The sequence below is a fragment of the Choristoneura fumiferana genome, chromosome 24 (genome assembly GCF_025370935.1).
Source record: "Choristoneura fumiferana chromosome 24, NRCan_CFum_1, whole genome shotgun sequence".
Classification (NCBI taxonomy): Eukaryota; Metazoa; Arthropoda; class Insecta; order Lepidoptera; family Tortricidae; genus Choristoneura; species Choristoneura fumiferana.
The window spans coordinates 7,359,283-7,382,154 of record NC_133495.1 but is presented as its reverse complement, the minus strand read 5'-3'; the positions used below and the strand labels follow the sequence as shown (position 1 = coordinate 7,382,154).

The 22,872-nt window shown below is 39.9% G+C and overlaps 2 protein-coding genes across 6 annotated transcripts in view; one reads left to right on the top strand and one right to left on the bottom strand.

Annotated features, from left to right (window-relative positions):
* The window catches only part of LOC141441782 (5-oxoprolinase), a 50,962-nt gene extending 35,558 nt beyond the window's left edge, over window positions 1-15,404 (top strand). For all 5 annotated transcript variants that reach the window (XM_074106643.1, XM_074106645.1, XM_074106646.1 and 2 more), the window contains exons 19-31: window positions 1,527-1,674; window positions 2,654-2,766; window positions 4,118-4,293; window positions 4,520-4,617; window positions 4,872-4,982; window positions 6,816-6,949; window positions 7,622-7,733; window positions 8,254-8,385; window positions 9,363-9,455; window positions 10,078-10,213; window positions 11,367-11,474; window positions 12,256-12,353; window positions 14,282-15,404. In XM_074106643.1, coding sequence (XP_073962744.1) covers window positions 1,527-1,674; window positions 2,654-2,766; window positions 4,118-4,293; window positions 4,520-4,617; window positions 4,872-4,982; window positions 6,816-6,949; window positions 7,622-7,733; window positions 8,254-8,385; window positions 9,363-9,455; window positions 10,078-10,213; window positions 11,367-11,474; window positions 12,256-12,353; window positions 14,282-14,425 — 1,603 coding nt within the window. In that variant the 3' untranslated portion in view covers window positions 14,426-15,404. The remainder of the gene's footprint in view (window positions 1-1,526; window positions 1,675-2,653; window positions 2,767-4,117; window positions 4,294-4,519; window positions 4,618-4,871; window positions 4,983-6,815; window positions 6,950-7,621; window positions 7,734-8,253; window positions 8,386-9,362; window positions 9,456-10,077; window positions 10,214-11,366; window positions 11,475-12,255; window positions 12,354-14,281) is intronic.
* An 80-nt stretch (window positions 15,405-15,484) lies between these two features.
* Window positions 15,485-22,483, bottom strand: LOC141441789 (serine/threonine-protein phosphatase 2A regulatory subunit B'' subunit gamma-like). Its single transcript, XM_074106653.1, is given in 9 exon segments — window positions 15,485-16,255; window positions 17,038-17,165; window positions 17,816-17,856; window positions 17,859-18,028; window positions 18,915-19,051; window positions 19,358-19,546; window positions 20,326-20,497; window positions 21,312-21,663; window positions 22,250-22,483. Coding segments are annotated over 9 exon segments (1,425 nt in total). The 5' UTR covers window positions 22,386-22,483; the 3' UTR covers window positions 15,485-16,155.
* Between the last annotated feature and the right edge of the window lie 389 nt (window positions 22,484-22,872).

The window sequence follows — 22,872 nt, the reverse complement described above, 5'->3', positions numbered from 1 at the left end:
ATGTAATGTATCATCATGTCAGCTGAAAGACGTCCTCTGCTGGACATAGGCCTCCCCCAAGGCTCTCCATTCAGACCGGGCTTGTGCTTTCCGCATCCACCGCGATCCCGCGATCTTAACCAAGTCGTCGCTCCATCTTGTTGGAGGCCTACCGACAGCTCCCGCCGCCGGCCGGCTTTGTATGTAATGTATGTAAACTCTTTATTGCACATAAAAATAAAAATACAAATACACAGAGAGAAGAACAAAGGCGAGCTTATCCCTAAAAAACCGGCCAAGAGCGTGTCGGACACGCCCGAAATAGGGTTCCGTAGCCATTATGTTTTTTTTTAGTTTTTTATTGTACCATTTTGTCGGCATAGTTTACATATATATCCGTGCAAAATTACAGCTTTCTAGCATTGATAGTCCCTGAGCAAAGCCGCGGACGGACGGACAGACAGACAGACATGGCGAAACTTTAAGGGTTCCGTTTTTGCCATTTTGCCTCCTCTTGCGGATCTCTACCAGATAATTGTTTGGGGAGAAAGACCCTTGACTTGAGTGGCGACCACGAATCGGAAGGCGAAGCGTTGGCAGGAGGTGGACTGACGATATCGCGAGCAACCGATGGATGCAACTGGCGTTCATTGTTGCGTTCCAAGGGCCTTTGTGTAACATTGGACGCTTTCCAGCTGATGATGGTGATGATTTTACTTTAACCCATAAGCTCATGAATCCATTCGTTCTGTAATGAAACATTATGTCAAACTAGTCGTTACACGCGACTACGTATGCGCACAATTCGTTTATCGCTAATCCGCGGGAACTATGCAATTTTCCGGGACAAACTATCCTATGCTATGGGCTGAGCTGTGTTTCCAATCTTTAATCATAACAATGTTACTATTACTTTTGGATGTTTAATGGTTTATGGAGGGTTATGTGATGCATTACAGTATTATAATTATTGAACTTGTTAATAATTCACTGCAATAATAGCCAAATCAAATCCTGGCCTGACTTGATAAGGTTTAATTGTTCGAAAGTGGTTAAACTGAGCAAGTGTTGCCATACATTCTTCCGGAACATAACTTTGTTTGCGAACTACCTTCCGCTGGCGTTCGTGTCGTCACAGCCTAGTGTGTGTATGTCTTTCTTTTATGTGTTTAGTTTAAATGGCTCCCACTTAAAAACAGCGTTGTGGCTTGCCGCAACATTATGCTGAGTGGGCCCTAATTTATATTATTTGATGTTTTTTTTAATTATTATTTCTTCCTAACGTGTTTTTTCTGTGTATCAAATATGTGTAAATAAATCTCTCTCTCTCTCTCTCTCTCTCTCTCTCTCTCTCTCTCTCTCTCTCTCTCTCTCTCTCTCTCTCTCTCTCTGGCGTGAATCTGGCGTGATTGTGGCCAAACGCAAGCCTACATTGTATTAAAAAAACTGTATACCGAATTTCATGTAAACGTAAAACGTGATGAAGACGTGGTGAACAAACAAACAGACTTACAAACTGTCGCATTTATATGCATTTTTTATTGTAGGGTACTACAGCGAACATCAATATCAGTAAACATCAAGGAGCGCCTGGATTTCTCGTGCGCCCTCTTCGGTCCTGACGGGGGACTTGTGTCCAACGCGCCCCATATACCAGTACATTTGGGCGCGATGCAGGAGACTGTGCAATACCAGGTAGGCTCTGAGTTAACGTCTTGGTGTTATAATCTCCTGGTACTCTCGGTAACTTTTATAGGTTAGGCGAGGGTTAGTGGGTAAACTAATGGGTAAGGGCGTCTCAACCGCTATCCGATTTATGTTGCGTATACTGAGGAAATGAGTGGGGTAGAATTGAAGGATTTTATAAAACAACTAGCCGTTACTCGCGACTCCGTCCGCGCAGAATTTGTTTATCGCTATCCCGCGGGAGCTATGCAATTTTCCGGGATAAAACTATTCTATGTCCTTCTCCGGGACCTAAACTATCTGTATACCGAATTTCATCTGAATCGGTGTAGTAGTTTGGACGTGATGAAGTAACGAACAAACTAACAGACTTACAAACTTTCGCATTTATGTATGATATTAGTGAAAAGAGAGATATGGTGTGCATACGGTACAATTATAATTCATTAAAGTTTCTTGCTTGAAGTCTCTCATTTCTTTTTAGTATCCATATTTTTCTTGCCTTTTGTGACTGTCCGTACTTAAACTAACTGCTTTTCTAAGATAATAGTAATTTGTAACAGTTATTATTTCATTGAAAATCAATGTTAAATTACCAACCCACTCTTTCCGAATGCTGCTTTGCGGGCTTTATTCTCGCTTCCCAAAGTCCTCCGAATTCGGGTGCATGCGGAAGGATATACGAGTAATGTCACTTGACTCAAATACTTGTATAATTATTTTCTGATCTACTGTTGATGCACCACCTGCTGTAAACTAGTCCTTTCTGCTTTCTGTAAAAAAGGTTGCCTTGGTTACCTTGTAATTTTCTCTCTGTGTACCCGTTTTCTGTATCGCTTACTATTTCTGGTGTACAATAAAGAGTCATTGTATTGTATTGTACTTGAGCTGCTCGATTAGATTTGTGATCTACGAGTACATTTTATTATTAATTTAGATGGATTATCTTTTATCTTACTGAGCTATATTAATCCTCAGTTATTTTCAGATGAAAGTGCGTGGCGACTCCCTCAAACCCGGCGACGTGCTTTTGGCCAACCATCCGAAAGCGGGCGGCTCGCATCTCCCTGATCTGACTGTCATCACGCCTGTTTTCCACAAGTTAGTACTTACAGTAATACTTGTTATTATACCCGGCAGATTTACGATTAATTAATTTATATTCTTTACTTGATGTAGATCGTGATTTCTTTAAATAAGCTCCCGATATTGCAACTAAATATTTTTAACCCCCAACGCAAAAACTTTGACCACTATGTGTGTCTGTCTGTGGCACCGTAGTTATTAAACGGGTCGATCGATTTGAATACGGTTTTTTTATTTGAAAGCAGGTTTTCTAGTGATGGATCTTAGACATGTTTTATCAAAATCGATTCAGCCGTTTTTGAGATATTGAACGTTGATGTGACAAAGTCAGGGGTTTTCCAACTTTTTTTTGGATAGTTTAGTTGTCTACTAAAGTGCCCCCACATGCAGTCGCTCGTCGCTCGATTGCAGCGATAAATCTGGCCACGTGACCCCATTTGGAAGGTGAATTTGAATTTCCCGCGACTCAAAAAAAGTAGCGCCAAGTCGCCGCATCGAGCAACAGCGACAAGATGGCTTCTTGCAGGATTGATCTTGGCCTTGGAAGTTGATTTCTTAATCTAATTTAGTACCAGTCGTGGCAGTGGTACAAGTAAAAGAAATTGGAGTGAATGAAAAAAAAAACATTGTTTATGCCGAAATTGAAGACGTTTTTTTTCCAGAGATAAAGCTCAACATTTTTAGCTTTATCGCTATTATGTCACGTGACCAGATTTGACACTAGAAACGAGGGTCGAGCGATTTCATGTGCCCGCGGCCATACGGTATTTGACAACTCCTGGTTTTGCCATATTATCCTATTCAATTCATAATTAAATTATATGAAGATAATGTTTAAGAAAATATAAAATTCGGTTGATTAATTTGTAAATCATGAAATGGCGGCGTTTCATGATATGCCTAGGAATTTCATGATTTGCCTAAACGTCACTAGGCAAATCGTTAAACGGTGAGCTTTGAACGATATGGCGGATGTCCCTTAGCCAATTCATGAAATGGCGCCATTTCACGATATGCCTAGGAATTTCGTGATCTGGCGGATTTTACGATCGGCCGCCGACATATCTATAAGGCGCTACTTGCGTGTGACGTCACATGCAAGTATATCTTTCTCTGCCCAATCTTGATTTTTGAACCTCCGAAGCTCTGTTTTAAGTAAATAAAAAATAGTCATATATCGTATTGCGTCGAAATATTGAGAAAAAAACCTGCGTTCTAGCCTCCTTTGTTTCAAGATAGCATCAATAACGCAGATTAAGATAAAATACAAAAAGATAGTCTTACATTTAGGAGCATCGGAAAGGTTGAAACGTAATAATGGTCCACATCCCGTAAAAAATATCTCCAAAGCTACTCATTTCTCCAGTGGCCGCGGCCGTCCGATCTTCTTCGTCGCGTCACGCGGTCACCACGCAGACATCGGTGGACTGACGCCGGGCTCCATGCCGCCTCACTCCGTCTCGCTCGCGCAGGAGGGCGCCGCCTTCAAGTCCTTCCTGCTGGTTGATGGGGGGAGGTTCAATGAAAAGGAGCTTACTGAAGGTAGGGCTTGTGTAGCGCCCACTGGCGCCATATAGTAGCGAGTGGGAGAACTAAATTAGCTTGGACGGGAGCCACGGGAGGGCATTTGTGTACGAATTCCATTTATGAGCGATTTCTTCCTGCTGGTTGACGGGGGCAGGTTATGATGAGAAGGAGTCCACTAAAGGTAGGATTAATGGTGGCTATTGGTGTTTTCTTTTATTGAAATTTGTTTTTCTTTTGTCAGAGTTAATGAGGCCAGCGAAGGAGGAAGGTTGTTCGGGCACTAGGAATCTGGCCGACAATCTATCTGACCTGAAGGCGCAGGTCGCGGCTAATCAGAGGGTAATTAGTAAATTCATTTACTGTTATTACCTGTATACCGAGTAACGCCATCTAGTATCTAAAAGACAAAATTATCTTACGAATGAAGATCTAGTGTATGGCCTCGTAACGCTATTCTAAAGATTTCTAAAAAAAATATATGAATCTTCATCGTGTTGTTACGAGTATTGATTTTTAATTCACACATATTTAGGAACAAAAGGTACACAAATTAGTTTTTTGATGTCTCTCTTTTTATACTAATTTAATCGCAGGGAATTCAGCTGGTGGGCGAGTTGATTGGCCAGTACGGGCTGGACGTGGTCCAAGCGTACATGGGGCATATACAGAAAAACGCGGAGCTCGCCGTCAGGGACATGCTCAAGGTAAAACAAATGGCACCGACTAGAGGAATGCTGCTCCGGTAACATTTCCGTTAAGTCCAAACTTCTGTTTACAGGGCCGGATTTAGGGGAGGGTAACCGGGGCTACAGCCCTGGGGCCTCCACAAAAAGGGGTGGGGGGGGGAAGGGGCACTATTGTAGACTTCAATTTTTTTTGTCAACGTGTAAGCAGGTATTCAGTAAACAGGTATTCATCTATATTTGTTCACTTCAATCAGGTAATCGGTAAAATATCAAAATCTCAAAAATGGCCGTGGTGGTGGTGGGGGGAAGGGGCCGCCATTCTTTTGTAGCCCCAAGGCCTCCAGACCTAAAAATCCGGCCCTGTCCGTTTATTACGGGAACACCCAAATACTCCGAAATATTTTATTTCGAATTTGCTAATTCCGATTTTCAAAACTCCGAAGAATGAAAAGAACGAAATGTTATTGGCCCGAAGTACAGTATTCCGATTATCAATTTTCCGAAATTACATCGCTAATTCGGAAATATGACAAAATAAACTTCGTGGTTTTAATAATCGGAATCTTGAAAATCTCGAATTAATATCAATCAATTTCGATAAATTGACCTGCATACTTAGGTTAGGTTAGGTTAGAATTGCGACAAGGCGCGAAGCGCCATAACTGCGCAGAATAGGAGCTCCGCGAAGCCGCGAAAATCAATAACAGTAAATACTGTTTTAGGCCAATCTAACCTACACAGCTTAAGTTAATAAGTCGGGATTTATTATTGATCGGTGAAATGCTATTTGGAATTTTGAAAATCGGTATTTTAGTAATCGGAATTCGTATTTTTGAAATTTCGGTTAATTAAAATTCGGAATTTTGAAAATCGTAATTTTAAACATTAGGTATTTTTAATTTTCGGATTTAGAAAAATCGGATTTATGAAGAATCGGAATAGTCATATTAGGAGTTTTAAAACATTCGGAATTATAAAAAACGGTATTTTGAAGTTCGCGATTCCGAGTTTCGGAATTTCGTTTTTCGTATTTATGTAGTGTACCCCCCTTTATTACACATCTTTTTCGGTTCGGTAACTTTTGAAACGGAAGTTATGTCGTCAATCCTGCAAAAACAAACAGCAGTCATTCGCTCACCGCCTCGCTTGCACTCAGGCCCCGATTCTGCTTCCGGTTTCGATTCCGTTTCTGTTTCCGAAAACTAAATTGAAAACATCTGGTTCCTCTTTCGGTTCTGATAAAACCACATCCCTTACATCCCTGCTTTAGACTCTTCGGCATCACCAATCTCATGGGTAATCTCGATTCATTAAATCCAGTTCTGGTATCGGTACCGACTCCGCTGGCGACTGACACACATCATCATTAACATCATCCTAGGCTATAAACGTCGCACTGCTGGGCACAGGCCTCCTCTCCAAATGAGAGGGCTTGAGCCGTAGTTCCCACAAAGGCCCAATGCGGATTGGGAACTTCACACACTCTATTGAATTGCTTCACAGGTGTGTGCAGGTTTCCTCGCGATGTTTTCCTTCACTGTAAAGCTCGTGGTAAATTTAAAATATTATTTCGCACATACATTTCGGAAAACTCAGAGGTGCGAGCCGGAGTTTGAACCTACGATCCTTGCTTGAGAGGCTATATGTCAACCCAATAGGCAACCACGGCTTCCCACACATGAATCACTCAACTATCACCACCCCCACACTACACGTTTCGAACTCAACTAGAGTTCATCCTCAGAACAACAACCGTTCACCATGCTATCAGATGTTAGTAAGGTCGCGATAAGTAATTGTTTATAATTGATATGAATCTTCAAAGTAACGCTTATTTTTTTTTATCCCTAGGAAATAGCAAACAAAACATACGCCAGTACCGGCTCGACAGTACTAAAGGCTGTGGAGTACATGGACAATGGAACTCCCATAGCACTCACCGTCACTCTGGATAAGGAGGAAGGCAGCGCCCTCTGTGATTTTACGTGAGTCAACAAAAAAGGAAACTGTCAAAGTTGACTTTAGAATCGGAAAACAAACATTTGTACATTTGTACTTTTTTATTGCGATATTAATAGCGTTTATACCTGCTGAGCTGGCGACGTTGCATTTTTGTTAGTTTTTCTCGATTATTCCATAAAAAAATAACCAAACATAAAATGTGGTCTAATAGAACTGTTCTTAGTATATAAGTTAATGTGTCTACTCCAATAATTATTCGTGATAGACTTTTATATTCTTTAAAAACGAACAAATGTTTAATAACGGTTAAACGGTTACGAGAGTGAGAGGGACGGTACGATACGAACTTCGCTTTTCGAATCTTGTATATAGTAGCCCCCTGTATAGGCGGGTAGCCATATCTATTCTTATTCAGTTGATTTCTTAGAACCTTACTTCTGCTGAGCTGTGAAGTGTTTGGACACATAATAATTTAATGTTTTGCATTTTTTTCCTCGCAATGTGATGAAAATCATACAAACTCGGGTCATCTAATAGACTCTCGTTAGTAATCCCCTTCTTACGCCCCTTAATGCACAATGTACTATTGTGTGCTGGAAAGGAATACGTCAACGAGTATTTATTTAACGTATTCCCTCGATAAGATCGCAGCGTCGCGTCTCGCCATGAACTGACTCCTTATTTTTCTGTCGTAGTGGCACCGGCGTGGAAGTATGGGGCAACCTGAACTCTCCGCGCGCCATCACGCTGTCGGCTCTGATCTACTGTCTGCGCTGCATGGTGGGGCACGAGGTGCCTCTTAATCAGGTGACTGTGTCTCGGACTCTTCGCCATCATCATATCCAGAGAGCGGAATTTTCATGGCATTTTTTGACTTCTCACTTATCAGTCGGTACCTAAATGATGATGAAGACGTCAAAAATATTTATACACGTTTATGCCACTAACCATAAGTTCGATATACATAATTTGACGCCATGGCTGTATAAGTGTTTATGCAAGGACTGTACCAGGGAGTGAGCTATATTTGGTTTGTATACAGCGTGATTATTTGCTTTTCTTCACAGCAGCAGTGTTGAGTTTCATGGTAAAGGAAAACATCGTGAAGAAATTAAATAGTATGTATGAAGTACCCAATGCAAACTGGGCCCGCGTAGAAACGACGACCTAACCCCTCTAATTGTGGGAGGAGGCCTGCGCCGACTCTGGGACATATGAGAGATTTGTACTCATTTTTCGGATCTCCCTTGGCAATCAGTTCATCCCACCACCTCTTTTGTCTATCGACCACGCATATTTATACTTTCGTATGGTCTTTATGTTACAGGGCTGCCTGAACCCGGTGCGAGTGATAATTCCGCCGGGTTCGATCCTGGACCCGTCCGAGGGCGCGGCCGTGGTGGGGGGAAACGTGCTTACCTCCCAACGGATCGTTGATGTCGTGCTCAAAGCCTTCCAGGTGACTAAGAAATGAATTAAGTAGTATGAGTTAGTAGGGCACGAGTATGTCGAAGAATATGTAAGAAGTGATAATGGATGGACACTCGAAGGGGCGCGCTAAAGTTCGCATACTTTTCGCAAGTACAGTATTGTAATGTTTGTCCGAACTATTGTTTGTCATAATTTTTTTTCCATTGAAACTGTATTTTTTTCTGAAAATTTTAAATGGGCATCCTATTTATAGAAATAATATACTTATGTAAGTTAGGTTTGTTTCATAACAATTCCAAACTATTATAAGATTCAGGGAAAAAGGGTAATGACAAACGATATATACGGACAAACATTACATTTTTTACTTAACTAAATTAAGTTGAAACTATAAATACAGTTTTTTACGAATGAACTAAAGAATTTCCTTGCTCACCCACCCGCAAGATTAGTTTCATCTCCCTTGCTACGGCTTGGATCTAATTTCAGCAATGGTAGTTAAAACATGCCTTGACAGTAAATAAATAAAAATTAAGGTAGTTTTGAAGGACGGTTAAAAAATATTAATAATTTGTAGGTAGTTTTGTTTTGTTTCGTAAAATATATGTGGGTACTTGGAGAGTTACAGTGACAAATTAAAACGGTGGTTGTGGTTTGTGGTTCGTTAGTCTAACATCTGGTAGCATAATGTACGGTTGTGTTACTCTGAAGATGAGCTCTGGTTGAGTTCGAAACGCGTCAGTGTAGTGTGGTGGTGGTGATAGATGGGTTTGTGTGATTTGTGTGTGTTCTTACAGTGTGGAGGTGGAGGAACTGCATGAACACGCATATTTTGCATAAGCTTAGCTGTCGTAAGGTCGCGGGTGAGCAAGGAAATTCTTTTAGTTCATTGATATGGACCTCCGCAAAGTAACGCCTGATTCAATAAATTACAGTTTTTTACTGTACAATCACGTTAATTGGCGTTAGCAGTAAGCAAAGTCTAAAGTAAACATTGTTTGTCAGGTGTGTGCGGCGTCGCAAGGCTGCATGAACAACTTGACGCTCGGGGAAGAGAGCTGGGGCTACTACGAGACCGTGGCGGGAGGCAGCGGCGCGGTGCGTACTTTAAGTCCACACTTAACTTAGCAAATTTAAAATATCCAGTGACATCACTTAAAACGTTCAGCTCCGGCAACGCTCCGCTAAGCCGTTACGCTACGCCGGCCGTAATTATCTCAGTCACGAATGATGGTGAATTTCCACCGACAAGGCAAGACGTGACGAGGCGAGATGAGAATGGGGAATGGATGAAAATTGTAGAAATGCTTGAAACTTTTTTTATTAATAGGAATAACCTTCCTAATTAAATGTAAAAAATATCAGTATTTTAAGTGGCATCAATTAACTTTAAAAAATGAAAGAGTTATTAGGAATTGTAACTGCGTTAGAAAAATGGCCTTCCGTGTCCTAGTGGGCGGGGCTTAAAAACCGTGTTCTGCGCGTCATGTGACATTGCATCACGCGCGCAAACCAATCCCTGCTTTATAACGAGCACGTCTATTTGCAACTTCGAAAATGATTCGCATTTGAATCATAAGTCGCTTTGGTTTAAAGTATGGCCACTTTTTGTGTAGAGTTTGTTCTGAATTACGCTTCCTAACTTATTATTTATTCATAGGTTGTATAGTAATTCGATGTGTGTCACAGTGGTTGTATACCAGTGATGTTCTCTGGGCAGGGTCCGGGCTGGCACGGCGCGGGCGGCGTACACACGCACATGACGAACACACGCATCACCGACGTGGAGATTGTGGAGCGACGCTACCCCATGCTGGTCGCTGAGTTCTCACTACGGCCGGAGTCTGCTGGCAGAGGTGACATAGCTTAACGCTGCATACAAATATAGTCTAACATTTGGTAGCACGGTTGTGTTGTTCTGAGGATGAACCCTGATTGAGTTGGAAACTATGCGATACGATACCGAATACTGGCCGGATATCCGTTGCATCTCTATTTAGTGTTTGTGGTGGTGATAATTGGGTTTGTGTTCTTACGGTGTGGTATTATAGCTATCATAAGGTCGCGGGTGAGCAAAGTAGTGTTTATAGTTCTTAATATACGCGTAGCATTAGACGGTTCTATACCAAAATAAGGTAAACGTACGAGTGGTCGTCGCTGTCCCAATAATTGGCATCTTTAGGGGCTGTTTCACCATCCATTGATTAGTGTTAACCGACGGTTAAGTGTGATGCCGTCTCTATTTGTTTTGTTCGAATAGACGGAGACGGCATCACATTTAACCGCCAGTTAGCACAAATCAATGGATGGTGAAACAGCCCCTTAATCTTATGTCATTAGCAATAGAGATGACAGCAGGGTGTCGTCTATTGGACATTAGGGTGTCGAGCACTGGGACGTTAATCGTCCTAATTGGCAAACGCATAATTATTAATACGCTTAATAAACGTAAATTTTGATGTGTTAATAATAAGTGGAATGAGATGATATTGTGTGATGTCTGATATGATTAAATTAGGAAGATGAGACGATGACAAAGAGCATGTGAATATGTGACGACCGGATGGCCAAGTGGTTAGAGAACCTGACTATGAAGGTTGAGGTCCTGGGTTCGATTCCCGGCCGGGGCACATATTTGTATGAATAATACAAATGTTTGTTCTCGGGTCTCGGATGTTTAATATGTATTTAAGTATGTATTTATCTAATTTATTGAATCAGGCGTTACTTTGCGGAGTGGACCTTCGGTTTAAGGTCGCGGGTGAGCAAGGAAATTCTTTTAGTTCATGTATTTATCTATATAAATATAAATATGTTTATCCGTTGACTAGTATCCATAGTACAAGCTTTACTTAGTTTGGGACTGGTTCAAGTTGTTGGTGTCAAGTGTCCCATGATATAAAGAAATAAAAAGAAGTAAATTTCAAAATGAAAATTATCACAGAAAAAAGTTTGCTTCCATATATTTGCAAAAAAAAGGCTCGTGTTAAATAAAGAGTGTTTGGGCAGGTCGTTGGAATGGCGGGGCCGGAGTGCGCCGAGAGCTGGTGTTCCGCAGAACTGTGCAGCTGTCCATTCTGACGGAGCGCCGCGCCTTCCAGCCTTACGGGATGAACGGTGAGTTAATGCCGCACTCAGAGACGGCCATCAACCCTGCAACTTGGACTATTAACTTCGTAAAGCCCAAGATATTAAAAATAGGACGGTGGGTCTTACGTTCCGAACTAACACGGTATTTTTTATGTTTTTTATATTAAAACTTCACTATGCCTGTTATCGAATAGAGTAACAATTTTTAAGCTACCTTTATAAATAAAAATTCAAGATTAGACAGAGAAAGACATACTTGCATGTGATGTCACACGCAAGTAGCGCTATACTTGCTGCACAGAGAAAAGCGTTTGAGAAAGCGACAGGCATATAGATTTTCAAAAAAATCACTATAAATCCAATTTTAAACCGATTTAAGTTTTCTCTTCCCTGAACACGTCTCATCATCATCATCATTCCAGCCTATATACGTCCCACTGCAGGGCACAGGCCTCCCCTCAGAATGAGAGGGCTTGGGCAGTAGTTCCCACGCGGGCCCTGGGAACTTCACACACACTCACACACCATTGAATTGCTTCGCAGGTTTGTGCATGTTTCCTCACGATGTTTTCCTTCACCGTAAAGCTCGTGGTAAATTTCAAATATAATTCCGCACATGAATTTCGGAAAAACTCAGAGGTGCGAGCCGGGGTTTGAAACCTCTGCTTGAGAGGCCATAGGTCAAACCACTCTGGCACCACGGCTGCAAACACGTCTGTATACCTATATTTACATAATAATATATAAGACATGGCAAATTCAGGAGTTGTCAAATACCGTATTGTATTGTATTGTATTTTATGCGCAGGCGGCTCGCCCGGCGCGCGCGGTTTGAACCTGCTGCGGCGAGCGGACGGAAGGGTCATCAACCTGGGCGGGAAGGCTTCTGTCAAAGCTTATCCGGGAGTAAGTCCTGTCTCTTTCCATTTGTTTCTGTTTTGTTCGAACACTAACATATTTTATCAGGTTCAGCTAAGATCATACGAGTATACAGGGTGTAACATTCCGATCGGTCAGTATGGGAAAGCCTGAAACTATAGGACATAAGAAGATCTGTTCTTAGAAACCATGTCGTCGATTTTAGTAGGTAACAAGAAAAACTGCATTCAGACTTTAAAAAAACTTGTACTCAGCTCGTTAATCGAACCCGGTTGATTTGAAAAATAAAATTTATATTATTAAAGAATGTGAAATACAATGCATTTTATTTTCTGACCTACACTATCGATATCCAAATAGAAATAATGTAAGTTTTATTTTTAAAACCACCGGGTTCGATTCCCGTTCTGAGCACAAGTTTATATTTCATTTTATGAATGCAGTTTTTCTTGTTACTAAAACCGATGACATATTTCTTAAGAACGGATCTTCGTATGTCTCATAGTTTCAGACTTTCCCATACTGACCGATTTAAATGTTACACCCTGTATACACATTCGGTTTAAAAATAGTTGTAGTTGTTTTTTTAAAATACATATGGCTCTGTCCATTAGAGGAGATGGATGAACAATGACAGGTTTCGGTATCACTGGAGACTGCAGTCGGATAGTTATTTTATTTATGTGACTGATACATAATGCCTAATTATGTACAGTCGCATACATCATTTTATCTACATGCATATCATAAGTTTTCTACAATATGTACAGATATATACCTGGATTTTCGGGTTAGAGGTTCTTATTTGTAGGCATAAAACCTAAGTTATAGTTTTTTTTAAATTCATAAACAATCTAGGCTTGAGTCGATTTTGTTTCTCAAATAGATTGTAATATTCGGGGTGAAAATGTATGGAACAATAATTTTATTATTGAATTAAATTACAAAACGACTAATTCGATTATCGCAACCGAACGTGCAACATAATTTGCAATGATAATAATCTAATAAATGAAAATAATAAATTATATTAACAAAGAAGAAGAAATGATAGTTATTGTATTGTATTGTAAAATGAGAAAATAGCATTAAGAAACTGGGATATTACTTAGTATTTCTTGTATTGTAAATGCTGAGAGAAAATGATTTTAATATTGCACGCCCAAATAAGGTAGAACATAAGAACATTTTGTAGCACTAAGACCTTTTGTATTAACTATGTTCTGGCAATAAACATATTTCATTTAATTTCATTTTATGATTATTTTTTTAAGATGTTCGAAATTTGAATGTAATTAAAGTGTCGCTTACCAACACTTTAATGAAAACATTAAGATGCAACCACAGATAAGTTTCTTAATATAGGGTCATTTGCTCGTCGTCTCTGAATATAGTATTGTAGGGACGTTATGATATGGACGTAGGTAGATAAAATATTTCTAACAATCTCCATGTTATATTAAAACCCGGTGATATCCAGTGTACATGTAACGAGGAAAGGTTTCCCACCGGGCTCAGTAACTTTATTATTTACTGTCAAATGCTACCAATAAATAATACGTTAGGAAGCGTAACTCGGAACAATTTCCACACAGAAAGTGGCCATACTTTAAAACGATATCATTCAAATACGAATCATTTTCGAGGTTGCAAATAGGAGTGCTTGTTGATTGGTTAAAATTCAGAAACAAGGCAGGGATTGGTTTGCGCGCGTGATGCAATGTCACATGACGCGCAGAACACTGTTGAAGCCCCGCCCACTAGGACACGCAAGGCCATTTTTTTTTAACGCGGTTACAATTCCTGATTTATTATTTATTCGTAGGTTGGGTAATGAAGCTATTAATTGAGAGAGCACGCTAAATACGAACTTTTCCGGTAAAATAAGAAGAAAACCATCAAATAAATTTATTCTATTCTAAACAATATGCTCTACATGACTCGACTTGTTCCAGGATAAGTACATAATGAACTCGCCGGGCGGCGGCGGGTACGGCGCACCGTCCGACGGCGGCGTGGACACACAGACAGACAAGCCTCGGGGATTCCTGGAGCGAGGAAGTCTTTACGAGTACAAGAGCGCACAGGAGTCGGTGTAGTATACTGTAGATGTAGTGAAAAGATTTTACACAGGCCAAGTAAAAAACAATCTTATGTCAATGCCATTAAGGGCTAGTGCAGGCGGACTGCTTTCCAACTGCAACGTCGGCAGTTGCGGTTACATTGCAGTTGGAATGCAGCCCGTCTGTACTTGCCCTAAGACTTTGAAAACCTATCTCACTTTAACTATGCAGCACAGCATAAACTACTAAACTAGGTACACCAACAGAGAGAGAGGCTGACGTAGTCACATTTTGTGTACTAAAGCCTCGTTATAATATAAGATAAGAAAAAAAAAGATATACACACACCTGGTCACTCCCACAGGACACATTCCCGGAGCGGTACAACTTAGAGATCTTTAAAAAAGAGCCTAATCCCTAAAAGGGCCGGCAACGCACTTGATACTTGTCGATACCAATCGATTTATTGATGTCAATGAGACGGTAGTACCTACGTTGCGGACTACCCGCAGTTTATTAGATACTGTAATACATTACCCTCCTTTTTTGGGTAGTCGGGTAAGACTTGGCCTCTATACCAAATTTCATTATAATCTGTCTAACTTCTTGAGTTAAAAAATTGGTTTAACTAACCAAACTTTTATTTATTTATATAAATTTCAAGTAAGTACAATCTTCGTCACATCGTTCTCATCATTTTTTTAAAAGTTGTAATGTGAAAACGAAGTAATAATAATGCCAAATCGATTTTTGATGCATTTTTTTTAGTTTTAATCGCTGATACACAAAAGTGTCTTATACACAAAATAAATAATGTGATAATTTAAAGAAATGTGCATATTTTTATATAATAAACGTAATAAAATCAATGTATCAAATATACTTTATGTACAATTTAGATGTCTAAGAGTAATTTTGCGTGTTATTTTTATCGATATAAATTGTTTTAAATACTGTTGTTATTTTGATTGTTATAATTTACGTGTAATAAATAATTTATTCCAAAAACATATTATACTTGGACTTTAATTTCTAATAATAGAAACCCAATTCTTGTCATTCATGTAATCTGAGCACCTATATAAAAACTATATTTTTACATCATTTCATATTTTAGGAGTATTTTTACGTAACATCTTGTCATAATCATAACACTTTATATCGATAGTCAGTTCCATCACCCCATCCACCTTTCAGGAGGCTTCTCAACGCTCTAATTTCCAAAGCTTTGTCACCGAATCACTGATTTAGGATTCCGTACTCAAAGGGCGCCAACGAGACCCTCTTATTAAGGCACGGCTGTCTGTTACAGGGTTCTGTCTTTTGAACATAGCTACTTTAATTGTTCACGTGGTACCCACTACATACTATGACCAATACAACAACGAATGAAAAAAAAAGTAAAAAAACAAAGCAAGGCATTGTTTTTGTTTCGTCATTTTTTGCCTTTTGCTAATAATGTAATTCTGTAGTAGACGGAACTTTTCTACTTTTTTCTACACATTTATCATTATAAATACATCCCACTTGTGTTGCGTTAATGTCCAAGAACGCTGAAGACCGTCGTCGACAAAGTACGAATTGCAATGAAATCCAGCCTCTGGTAAGATGTGGCACCGAAAGAGACGCTGTCCCTTTTTTCACGTAAACGTTTTAAAACGTTGGCAACGTTTTCAACCTTAAATGTCACCAATAAATGTTTTTCTTTAACACTGTTATAGTCAGTTGATGTAGCTATGGTCGGCTTGGGGCACCAAGCCCGGAGGTCAGGAGTGGTCAGGGGCCGCGGCCAGTGCTTCGCGATTCTCGTACGCCCAGAAGCCGTGCAGCTCCAGAAGGATAGATACTGCGGTGTGTCCGTGCCCGCTGCGAATATATATAGGAACAAATATTATTCAAATACACAATTTAAGATTTTATCTTGAGGCCAAGATCCACTACGGGTCGCTGAGCCAGCGGAGTAAGTACCTAGTACAGTCAGCAGCAGAAGCGGATGAGCAGTTAGACTCTACTGCCAAGGTAATAAGAGAATTTGTAGATCATTTTGAGCTCTGTAACAGTAACTGCTCATCCACTTCTGCTGCTGACTGTACAAATATTATTGAATAATAGAAAACTTGTGTCTTATTGGGATACTAGACCTTGATCTCAAATCAAAGGCACTCCACATTGTTCAGCTCCATTTCTCAGAGAATACTGGGCGCGAATTTGTATTAATTGTATCATAAAATTTCGTGAAATATTATGGTGCATTTAGATTTAGTCCGATCGGCGATGTAGCAAATGTTTGTATGAAACGGACGTGATATTCGGTGGACCGGTTTTTCTTCAATTACAAAACTATCGATACCGATAAAGAGCAAGCGCAGCATAAGCTGAGCCTGTTCCTTTTGCCACACAGTGCAAGGGACTGGCAAACACACTCTTTATTAGTTTATTGTTTATTTGTATTCTGTGTGCCCATCCTGGATTGTTCATGTTGGCAAATAAATCAATCTTCTTCTTCTTCTTCTTCTTAAAATGCGACAGTCTTTTGTTTTGCCGTGAAAATTCCGACCTCTGGTAACAAGAGAATGTTTAAATCATGTTGAGCACCGCAACTGCTCATTTTCTTCTGCTGACTGTACAATCGGTACCAGTGGACACACCTGCGCACTAGATCCTGTAGAGTGATGCGCGAGGGGTGCTCCGGCCGGATCATGTCGAAGATCTCGTCCTTGACGTCCTCGAAGTTGACCGGCTCTGCGCCGTGCGCCACCATTTGCTCTTGGATTGCCTGACGAACAAATATTTTGTATAGAAATGAAATGAACGTGATATCTGCTATCCCCTGGTGTTGCAGGTGTCTATGGGCGGTGGTGATCTCTTACCATCAGGAGACCCACTTGCTCGTTTGCCATCCAGTCGAATAAAAAAAAAAAACTATACTATAGTTTAGTTGTGACCGGGAACGTTGTCATATGGCTAACGTCGACGTAATTTTAAATAGCATTTTTAGGGTTCCGTACCCAAAGGATAAAAACGAAGACTTCACTGTCCGTCCGTACGTTTGTCACCAGGTTGTCACATGAACCGTGATAGACAGTTGAAATTTTTACAGATTATTTATAACCGTGGCTGCTATAACAACAAATACTAAAAATAGAATAAAATAAATATTTAAGGGGGGCTCCTATACAACAAATGTGTTTTTTGCCGTTTTTTGCTAATATCTAATGAATGTTGTATAGATGGTACGGAACCCTTCGTGCGCGAGTCCGACTCGCACTTGGCCAGTTTTTAGAGATGCTGATAAACTAGAGCATTCGCTTTTACTGGCGATTATTATAAAAAAAGGTTCCTATTTTCTTTTAGATTGTATATTTATGGAGTGGGGTGTTTAGCCCTTACATGGCTGACGTACCCGTTCTTTGCGCTTAAACTAACCTTGAAGAAGTAGTTAAGCGTGAACTTGTCGAGATACCCTGCGAGTTGATATCCAGCAGCCGGAACAGATACGCCAGCGCGGCGGGCTGGCGCCGGTTCTCCAACGCCAGCACCAGCTCCAGGTACGTCTTGTAGTCCATCTCGCCATCATATGTTAAGCACTGCTGGAAGACGCGTTCGAGGAACGCGCGGGTTAGCGTGCCTGAGCCGTAGCTGAAAGAAAATGTTAAAATAAGTTGTTGGTAAAAAAAACATTTTTAATACAAGCCTTTTTTGCTGATCGTACTTTTTGTCGACACTACTTGTATTGTCACCCAAACTACAATTGCACACCAAATTTCAAGACAATGCCATTAACCGTTGAAGAGTTCCGTCCTGCGAAGACGACCCTGGCTTGACTACCAGGATGTCACTGCCAGATTAGTGTATTGTCACGCAATTTACACTTGTATGAAAATTTCAGCTCAATCGGTCACCGAGAAGTGGAACAAATTCAATTTGCAAGATTGATGACAAACATGAAACTGAATAAAACTAAATAATCTGAAACTAAATAAAAGCTTGTAATAATAAAACCTTCGTTAGATAGATAGATAGATCAGTTCTTTATGTAGCTGTGTATGTAATCATTTACTTCAACTCTCAAATCATATCTATAGTATATATAGGATCTCACTGGTTCTGTATCACGCTATTCCATCTAGTCTTGAAAAGCCTTGGATTGTATCTATATGGAACTATACAGAGGACCGGAGCGAATTCTATTCCATGTTGTGCTTTGGTATGCCCGTAGGTATGTTTTAGGTATTCAAAAAGAAAGGTCAAAGTTGGACTCTAATTAGGTTTTTTAGGTTTCAAATTACATTGTGGGGCGCCGTGATAGATCCGAAGAAAATTGGACTCTAAATATGTAAGCATAAGGTACACATTACTTTGGGGGCGTGGCCTGGACGGATCCGTCACACGGCATACCAAAGGGGAGCGAATTTTATTCCTTGTTGTATTTTGAATGTTGGATTTTGCTGTGTTGTGTTGTGTTGTGTTGTATTGTGTTATATTGTGTTGTGTTGTGATGTGTTGTGTTGTGTTGTGTAGTTACCCGGCCAGCTCGTTGATGCTGAGCATGCCGTTGTGATCGCGGTCGAGGTTGAGGTACTGTCCGTACACGCGCAGCGCCGACGCCGCGCTGAACCAGTTCTGTTCCTGGAGTTCCATCGGCAGATCCTCTTCACGCAGCTGGAAGAAGAGGACACTTTGGAAGTATGGCAGCGTTGGGGCATCAATACATTACGTCATACGTCTGTCTGTGACTCGTGATACATATTAATAATATAAAAAATGATATACAATTATTGTGATTCTCGTAGTACTTATGCGAACCAGAAGGGTTAAACTCGCGAAATCTGCAGTTCACACAACCAATAGTGCTTATAATTTTAAGGACAAAGTTTTATATCAAACATAATGTTTGAAATATTTTATGGAAGCTTAAAGTACTTCATCTTGGTTTAAAATTATAGGTAGCCCATATCTCTCTCTTACCTCCAGTAAATCGTCAAGGAAGGAACAGGACAGCACATCCCGGATCCTGACTCTCCCCACCCGTAGGGGGTCGAGGAAGAACAGGAACTTTCTGGCAGCAGTACAGACGTAGAAGGAGCTGAACGAGGAGTCCAGGCCATCCAGGGCTGCAAGGGATGGTACCAGCTCTGCTATGTAACTCTCCAGATCCTGGGGAAAAAGAAATAATTATGTATGTACATGCAGCCTGCCTATTGCTTACACCACCTGTGATTCCCCTCGTGTTGCGGGTGTCCATGGGGCGGCGGTGATCGCTCTCCATCAGGTGACCCGTTGGTTTGTCCCCTCTTATAAAAAAAAACCTTAGAAAATCTCTATATGTGTCCTGTACTACTTAGGTACTATGTGTTGGTATGCAATAAAGAGTTATTGTATTGTCACCAGCACCAGCACCAGTATCTGACACAACATATTGTGCATAAATATCTGACAACTCTGTCTAGGGCCGGTAGAATGTGTCAAATATTTTTGCATGCTTTGCTGTGGCAGATATTACCTACTACAAGTGACTGTACCAATATATTCCCTTAATCGTACAATAATAATGAAACGGACGCAATTGACAAACATTGGCTTACATCGCAAGAAAAGGATTCCCTTTAAAGAACTTTTACCAGCCAACCTTTAGTGGATGAGAGGAGCAATAATTTAGAGGGTTGTGTAAAAAAAATGAATATCTAAAGATCTGGTGATTTGTAACCCCTTTGAAAGTTTATAAGTCTGTTTGTTACCTCTTCACGTCTAAACCACTGAACCGATTTAGATGAAATCGGTATACAGATAGTTTGAGTCCCGGAGAAGGACATAGGATAGTTTTTATCCCGGGAAATTGCTTAGATCCCGCGGGTTAGCGAGAAACGAATCATGCGGCAACAGAATCGCGGGTAAGCAGCTAGTATGTACCTATAATATGTAATAGTGATACTGACATGTTCGGTCAAGTAGCCCTGTCCGGTGACGTCATACAGCGACAGGCCGATCCTGGTCTGCTGCAGCCACACGCGCCGCATGATGTAGTTGAACAGAGACACGCCGCGCACGCGCCCAACGTTGCCTTCCGCCGCTTGGAGGCGCCCGAACACCTCAGCGGTGAAGTATGGTCTGACAATTTAATTTAGCATTGATTAATATGATAACTAGCCAAGTATGAATCCGAATCGGAAGCTTAAAGTTCTGTACAAGTTTACAAGAAAGAAAACATCTTTTTAGGATTCCATACCTTAAAAGAAAAGAAAACAGGGCCCTTTTAGAATTACTTTACTGTGCATCTATCTGTCCGTCTAAAAAGAATATTTTTTCCAGAAACATGTGGGGGTATTGACAAGTGTGACAACTGTGACAAGTTAACTTTACTATATACAGGACATTCTACTTATCTGTCTGATTTGTAACTTGAAAGTGATGCCAAGACAAAAAATAAAATAAAATAAAATAAAATAGGATGCAGGCTCAGCCTAGTTTGGTAGTTACAGGATAGCACTTATAATTTTTGAAATCTCGTAATTTGTATTTTAATAAGCTAAATTTTTAAATATGATGAAAGTAGTTCAATCCCCCACGTGCATGGATTGTAATAAGATTAAGTACATAATACATTAGTAGGACATTTTTTGGTGGAGTGTGTATTGACTAAGGATATCCGCGAGAGGTATTTGAGTGATTTGGACCTGTTCAATGGTGCAGTGAATATTATTTTGAGTTGTATGGTATCGGAAGATGCAGTACAAATTTACAGGTTCATCAAGCATCCTTTGCAGCCAGATAATCTGGACATCGCAATAGAAGTGTTTGATGAATGTGGACATCGAGTCTTTCAATGAGGCCGGCATAGTCACACTGGTGCACTTAAGCCTCGAAAAAAAAAATAGAAAAAAAAAGTAAGCTATTCCATTCTCACTCTCATCTCTGTTCATACCTGTACTTGGGACCCGCATCATCCCTTATCTTTTTAAATTGAAAATAGTCAATAGTCAGCTCATCATTATTGGCCATACTGTAGCTGCCGTTAGACTTCTCCAACAAACCCCACAGGTGCTTTAGCTCGCTGTTATCTAGCAATTCTTTACTCTTTTTCTGTAAAAACTGAGCCCTGGCCTCTTCTCTCAACTTCTGGGACAATACTTCATCAGGTCGAGGCAGTTTGTAGTAAAACTTTGGTATTTTCTTGTAAGACTCTTCATTGCCATCAATTCTAAGCTTGTACAGCTGTTTAAATGTCTCTACTTCTAGTTTTTTGCTCTCTTCTTTTGTTATGCTGGTGTTTGTATCTGTTATAAAAATGGATATATTAAAATAAAGTTGGTTATTGATTTCTTGAGAATAAAATAACCTCATGCATTCCTTTCCCCCATTCCTCATTCTATCATTCCTTCATTTTGACCCATTTTTAGTGGTCAGATTGACTTGAAGTTACAGATATGTAAGTTGGATGACATTGCAAGTACAATCAGCAAGAAGTACCTACAGTCAGCAGAAAAAACTTCTTATTTTTCACTATGTTAAGTAAGTAAGTAAGTATTTTAAGTAGGTTATATAAGTTCGCCTTTGTACTGTTTGTCATCTGTGTTTGTTTACTTATTTTGTACAATAAAGAGTACATACATGCATACTTACATATTTTTGTAAGCTATGCTTAGATAAAAAGTAAAAAAAAGAAATAGAGATAGTATGAATTCTAAGAACAGCAAAATGTGGCCATATGTATAACTAGATTGCTTGGAGAAATTTGATAGTATTTGTGCACTTGGCCGGTAGCAGCATTCTGATCTTATATTTGGTCCGAGGTTATCACTACTCAAAGGGCTCGTTTTAATTCATGTCCTATCTATATATAAGGTGTATAAAAAGTTTTACCATCTAATTTCTTAATATACTTTCGTAAGCGATCTTTTAGCATGTTATTAACTTTAATTTCTTCGACATTTGCAGACTGTTCCTCGCTAGGAGGGTTGCTTACAGCGTCTTCATCTTTTACATCTTTTTCTGACATTTTGTGTGACAAATTTAAGTTTTTGAATAAAGTGGACTTTATTTTTTATTTATGTAAACAAACATCAAAGAAAGAATCTACGAAAGCGGAAAGACGAGAACGAGAACTGTCAACTGTCACTGTCAAAAATTACGTTCACGTTTCAGTCGCTCGCTCGTCTCAAGCATAAAATGTTTTGATTACTCGCGAATCATACCCAGTTATGTTTATTATACCCGCTTATTTATTATTTACTTATGTGAGGACAATCCCGAAATTATAATAACTTTCATGTATTCGTTAAAATAACTAGGCATCGGAGCTTATGCTTGAAAAAAAACAACAACCATCTTGAAATCAAGTGCAATGGAACGTATAATTAGTGTCGCTATTCTTCAACAGATGGCGTAATTAAAGTTGTTGCTTAGCCGCTAAATAAGAAAGTTTTTTTGTCGCAAAAACCGCAAATAAAACAGTATTATTATGATATATGCAAACATGCACTATT